This window comes from Eremomyces bilateralis, assembly GCF_010015585.1.
Source record: "Eremomyces bilateralis CBS 781.70 unplaced genomic scaffold P152scaffold_8, whole genome shotgun sequence".
In the NCBI taxonomy this organism is placed as follows: domain Eukaryota; kingdom Fungi; phylum Ascomycota; class Dothideomycetes; order Eremomycetales; family Eremomycetaceae; genus Eremomyces; species Eremomyces bilateralis.
The window spans coordinates 991,569-997,570 of record NW_022985074.1 but is presented as its reverse complement, the minus strand read 5'-3'; the positions used below and the strand labels follow the sequence as shown (position 1 = coordinate 997,570).

Genomic DNA, 6,002 nt, shown 5'->3' with positions numbered 1-6,002 from the left:
TAATAAATCAATCTGCCTCGTGTATATAAAAGCAATCTAGACCAACCCGTTCACCCTTAGTCCAACAGCCTAAATATGTTAGAACGTGTTACAAACAGGGTAGGATCCGGATACAACCTCTGTTTCCACTGCCTATGCATTCTTCGCATGGGACAGGCAAGTTGTTCTTCTTCAGCTGCTTATTCATAAGTGTCCAATTGAACTAATACGTTCAGAACATGTTAGGACAATGTTTAGAATAGGTTACGCACCTCTCCCTTGTTCTTGCCACTCTTGAAATATATCGGTCGGAAGGTGACATTGGTAGCAGGAGCTGGTTCTGAACTTGCTCGGGACCCGTTCGGAACATTGTTAGTTGTCGGCATTGGCGGATTTGGCACGGTGTTGCTCGACGTAGATGCAGTTACGAACGTATTTTGAACATGTTGTGGCTTGGCTGCTTTGTGGGTCTTCATGATATCTCGAAAGTAACCTATAATGATGAGAACGTGTTTAGAACGAGTTCCGAACCTCGTACAAATTGCTTCGGTCTGCTTCTGAATCGACGGCGCTCCGCCTTTCGTGTTCGTCGCGGACGCAACCTTCAACTTGTGCTTCTTGAGATGCGTGCGTAGTGCCCCTGTTTCAGCGAACCGTTTCTAAACATGATTCGAACATGATTAGAACATGATACCTGTCAGGGTACGAAGAATGAGGCAAAACTCTGTGATTCGTGATATACTAGAATCAATCTACAAAGGGGGAAGAAGGATCTAAAATACAATCCGCTGTGTGAGGGAGTGATAAGTAGGCCTTGGGGGTGAACATAACACATCGTAAGGCCACAAGGCACCCACACCCCCAGGCATCAAACTGAATTCAGTCTTCGTTCCTTCACAATACCAACTAGTACTAAATATATCTTACCCCACACACTCCGTCGTCCCCGTCGTTTGCGCGGCAAAAAATTTCTCCCATCACCACCACCACGTCGTCATCCTAACACGTTCAGAACCGGTTACGCTCATGTTCATAATAGGAGGAAAATTTCCACCTCGTCGTATGCGGTGAGACCCAGAGGGGCCTCACATAATTCCAGGTACTCCTGGTATAGCTTCTAATATGACATTAGCATAATCTAAACACGTTTTAAACACGTTTTAAACACGATATACTCACATTGTTTTTCAATGTCGATGCCATGGTTGTTGATCAATCTAGTGAAAAGGTGGGGAGAGTAAATTTGAAGTCGGTGGAACTATTTGTGGGTGTGCCGAGGTTTACCCGACTCATCCGAAGTTTTCCCTACCTCAGGTGAGCTGCATCCTGGACAACAAGGACAACAACAGTCGCAAGTCGAGTTCAACAGCTTGGGATTACTGTCACAGTTTCACCATCGACAACGACACGACCGGGAATAAGGCGGCAACACAGTTTGCCGAACGATACCTGCTTCCCTTCCTCCACGAGGACCTGCAGCGACTGGCCGACATGGTGCGCCAGATACCCGACTACCCGCGCCAAGGCATCGAGTTCTGTCACGTGCTCGGCATCGAGTTCTGTCACGTGCTCGGCATCTCCCAGAAGCCCGGTGGGCTGGCCCTGTGTACGTCGCTGCTGAAAACCCACTTCGCCGGTGACTGGGCCAAAGTCGATGCGGTGGTGTGTTGCGAGGCCGGCGGGTTTGTCTATGCGTCGGCGTTGGCCTCGTGGGTCAATGTGCCATTGGTGCTGACTCGGGACGCTGGCAAGCTCCCTCCACCCACCGTGTCGGTTATCAAGCTCTCATCGCATATCTCTTCTTTGGAATCCAACGATTCGACGGAGAAGCGGATCGAAATGGAACGGGATGTCCTACCCAGGGGGGGTTTCGTGGTAGTGGTGGACGATGTACTCTCCACCGGGAAGACGCTCTGTGCGGTGTTACAGCTTCTGGATAAAGATGGAATCGGCTCCGATGATGTCAGCATAATGACCGTGGCCGAGTTTCCGGTTCACCGTGGCCGGGAACTATTGCGCCGGCGTGGGTTTGGCAGAATCAATATTCAAAGCCTTTTAGTCTTTGGCGGTGCTTAGCAAAGGACGGAAAAGATCTTAGAGAGAGAGAGAGAGATTCATACGCCCGCCAGGCCTCTCTGCGAGGCCCATGTGGGGAACTAGCTAGGATGACTAATTACATGATGGTTGCCTTGTGTCCTTATGGCCTTGTCAATATATTTCTTTCCTGCCGCTTTCCATTTTCCGCGTCTGTTAAACAAAGGAGAGTATTACAAGGGTAGTGTATGAAAACGGTCCATTTCCTGGACGTTTCTGTCTTTCTAGGTTGTGTTCTAGAGTGACGCTGCTCTTACTCGGGCACAGCGTCGGGTCAGAGGGTGGAGACCGTGTAGTTAGTAGAATAGAAAGTTAGTTAGAGAGGAAAGGGGTAGCTAAGCCCCCGGGTCTAGTCTTCCTGTATCTTTAACAAACTGTATCATCGCCATCACTGCTTTTAGGTCTAGAGACCACCGCTTGATCGGTCCGTCTTTGGCCTCGGATTCGTATGCGCCGACGAGATACGCCAAGTCTCCTACTCGGGGTCCAGCTATTGTCCTTATCTGCCGCCTCTGAGATTCCCATATCGGGCATTCAAGGATAAAGTGACGGACGGTCTCAGTTACTCCGCACTCGCAGGCGCTGCTTTCGGCCATCGTGATCCTGTGGAGATAGCCGTTAAGGCGGCTGTAACCTGATCGGACTTGGACGAGGAGCGCCGCTTGGACTCTTGTTAGGTTATCGTAAAGTTTCCTTATATGTCTGCCTGGGAGTGCGTTGTCGAGTGTCTTTCCGAAGCGCCCTGTCTTCCCGGCCAGGAAAGCCGTGCGTTTCGCTCCCTGCTGTCTTCGCCCTTGCCGGATTAGGTGTCGAAGTACTTCAGTGTACCCCTCCGGCTGCGATCCCGCAGAGGTAGCGGATTGGGCAAGGGAGTGTGCCTCTTCATTGCCGGGGACGCCCTTATGTGCCGGCACCCAATGGAAGGTGAACGTGAATCCCTTTTCCTTTGTCTCTGCAAGTTTCCGGAAGATCTCTTGGAGGGTTCTACTCCTTTTCTACTATGGCGTCTTGATCGTGTCGAGGGCTCTTTTACAGTCCGATAAGATATAACAGTGGTCGAGGCCGAGGCCTAGCGCGGGGATATTAACGGCTGCTTCCGAGATGGCTTCCGAGATGGCGGTCAGTTCTGCATAAAGGGCATCGACGCCTGGTGTTAGTCCTATTGTGCGAGCTTTACGGAGACGTGGGATATTCGGGGCATAGATCCCGATACCCGCCAGGCCGTTCCGATATGATCCATCGGTGAAAATGGTTCTAAGGCCGAGCTGGGTGACCTTCCCGATTGCAATCGTCTCCTCGTTGATTACAACGCAAGGTGGATCTTGCCATGGCGGCTTAACAAACGCCTCTACCTTCTCGAGCGTATCTAGCTTGACGTGTTGGAAGATCTCCGCTGTAGCTTCTAGAGGTGACCTATGCCTTTCAGTTTTGTGTAGGCGTCGGATAAGTCGCCAGCTATAGTGGTTCGGTGGTTTCGTATGCATCTTAATCCAGTGTTTCCTCGTTAGTTCGTAGAGCCTATCCTGGACTGATTCGATCCCGGCCTCGCCAGTTACCACGTCGTACGCCGCGGACCTGAAGATGGCCGTGATTGCGCTCGCCCCCAGTTTGGTGGCCCTCTCGATATGACGGGCTACTGTCCCTGCGGAGCCTGGGAACCAGATCGGAGCACCATAGTCGGTGGTTGGCGCGACCGTCGCTGTAAATATCTGCCTGTGTGACAGTCTTGGGCTTCGCCCAGTCTGTGTGTTGTGGCCTTGCGGCCTAAGGCAGAAGGGATGGGTAGACCGTTTGCCCACAGATGTAAATAGCAGATCGCAGTGAGAGAGACCTTCTCCTTCTCTCTTTAGCAATTCAACAGCGTTACCAGCTGACCAAATCCTTCGTGGTTTGGGCCCACGACAGGAACTAGCCATTACTTCAAGATTCTGAACTTCCAAGCTTCAATATCAAACATGCTCCGCTTATTGACTTATAGCTCTCCAGTTTCTATAACTAGATCAAAGACACCTCGGTCCATCGTAAAACTCCGTTCCCAATTGCCTTAACAACCTGGGCTCCAGGATTAATGTAACCAAGACTCCCAGCGCCGAGTAGATCTTGTTAACAGAAGTATGCTACACGCGCCGCGCCAATAATAACGAAGTGACAGCCTGTTGGCCGAATTATAAATAGAACGCTGGCGCCAGCAAGGAACTAGAGTTCGTCTTCCTTATAAAGGGCAACCCTTAAGGACGAACCTAGCGGCTCAATAGCATATTTGGACCTAGATGAGACGGTTTGATCGCAGAAGTTACGAGAACCACTTTCATTTATTGCAAAGCTAAAGAAGAAGAGCTATCTACGACGCGTGCGCAATGTCCAAGACTTCGACAGTTGACTTAGTCACGTGACTATCATTCAGGAGACAGGCCACAGGCCTGGAACCATAACAGGCGAAGCCAGCGCTCGATCTTCTCGGTACGAAGGTCGGCCTGGATAGAATCAGTGGCTATTTTCGCTACACCTATGGTCTACTGCATACTATCGATTTTTTATTCAACTAAGGCAGGTCAGAATATGTTCGACGTGATATTATTACTCCGCCTTATTTATTCGCCAGGCCAGGGCCCTGTCGGAGGATATGGATTACTAACCTGATTGAAGCATTTCCAGCGCTTTCTTGGTCTCCTGGACCTCCGCGACCGGCACGTACGCCAGGAGCTCCTTAGTATACGCAGCGGCGGTGGCCGAGGCGTAACGTTGCCATCGATCGTTCTTGTGGGAATCGGCGTAGTCGCAGATCCCTCGGATCACAAGACAGGGAAAGTGGTTCATCAGGCCGGCTGCTTCCATCTCAAAGCAGATGCAATCCTCGCCGACGTCGGCAATAATCCGATCGCGCGCAGCGGCGTCTTTGACCAGCGTGTTGCCGGATACGATAGTCCCGTAGTGGATATCGGGGTCGGTGGTGTCTCGAGGATCGCGTTGAACGTCGCCAGCCGCGTCGCAGCCCCGACAGTCCGACCCGGAGACGTGGCCACTAGAAGCTTTGAAGAGGCGGTCTTTGTCGAAGCCCTGGTGAGTATAGCCAGGACTTGTCTTGGATCTCTTGCCCATCTTCGGGTATTTCTCTAACATCTGTTGAAGGAAGTAGGGAACTTTGGAGTCTTTCCGCTCGTGATCGGCCTGGATGCTGGCAAGCGCGTTGAGGAGAACCGTCGGAGGCCGTCCGAGGAAGCCTTTGCGCTCACGCCTGTTACCAGGCTTTGCCTTAATCAAGTCGTACTGGCAGACGCCGCCTGCAGTCCCATCGGGCTGGCTCACGACAATGTCGCCGAGCCGGATATCGCGGTCATCGTCCGGTCGTGCGATGCCACCGCCTATGCCGACCAGAAGACCAACACGGATGGATGGCAGAGAGGCAAGCAGGCTCGAGGCCGTGGACGCAGCCGAGGTGGTTCCATAGTCTCCGGCGGCAAGGGAGACGATAACGATGTTGTGCTCTCCCATACGACCCCATGTATAACGGTTCGCGTCGATTTGGTGCCTAGTGAAGCCAGTTGGAGGAGCATGTTCCTCGTCAAACATTGCTTCTGCAGCGGCCCGCTCGATGGGAAGAGCTGCGATCCAGGCGACCGCATAGGAGTCGGGGCTGTCGAGAGAGTTGCGGGATGCCATGGTGTGGAGGGAAGCGCGCTAGGCCAGCAGATGGGCGGGTAGAATGACAGGTTGTGCGGTTCGCCTAGGTCAACGAAGAAGCTAGAGTTGAGTCGGACAAGGACGACGACCGTAACGGCAGAGAAAGGCCATTATAAGGCTGCGTTCGTTTTCCGGTCACTTCGCAGCTTGTTCTCCGCGACCTCAGCCTTGCGCTTTGCGACCTGACCAGGCGCTAATGCATGCGTCTGGCTGGTCGGTTGGACAGAACTACGGCTGTTGCCGATTAA

At 52.2% G+C, this 6,002-nt stretch overlaps 2 protein-coding genes across 2 annotated transcripts; one reads left to right on the top strand and one right to left on the bottom strand.

Moving 5' to 3' along the window:
- The first annotated feature begins 1,215 nt into the window (after positions 1-1,215).
- On the top strand, positions 1,216-2,175 carry P152DRAFT_416503 (PRTase-like protein). The gene has a single exon (XM_033677066.1). It carries the CDS (start codon positions 1,471-1,473, stop codon positions 2,053-2,055), a length of 585 nt encoding a protein of 194 aa, XP_033534733.1. The 5' UTR covers positions 1,216-1,470; the 3' UTR covers positions 2,056-2,175.
- Positions 2,176-4,474: 2,299 nt separating this feature from the next.
- P152DRAFT_416500 (ankyrin repeat protein) lies at positions 4,475-5,960 on the bottom strand. Its single transcript, XM_033677065.1, has 2 exons — positions 4,710-5,960; positions 4,475-4,615 (listed from the first exon to the last, which is right to left on the bottom strand). Exons 1-2 carry the CDS (start codon positions 5,731-5,733, stop codon positions 4,608-4,610), a joined length of 1,032 nt encoding a protein of 343 aa, XP_033534732.1. The 5' UTR covers positions 5,734-5,960; the 3' UTR covers positions 4,475-4,607.
- Positions 5,961-6,002: the final 42 nt, after the last annotated feature.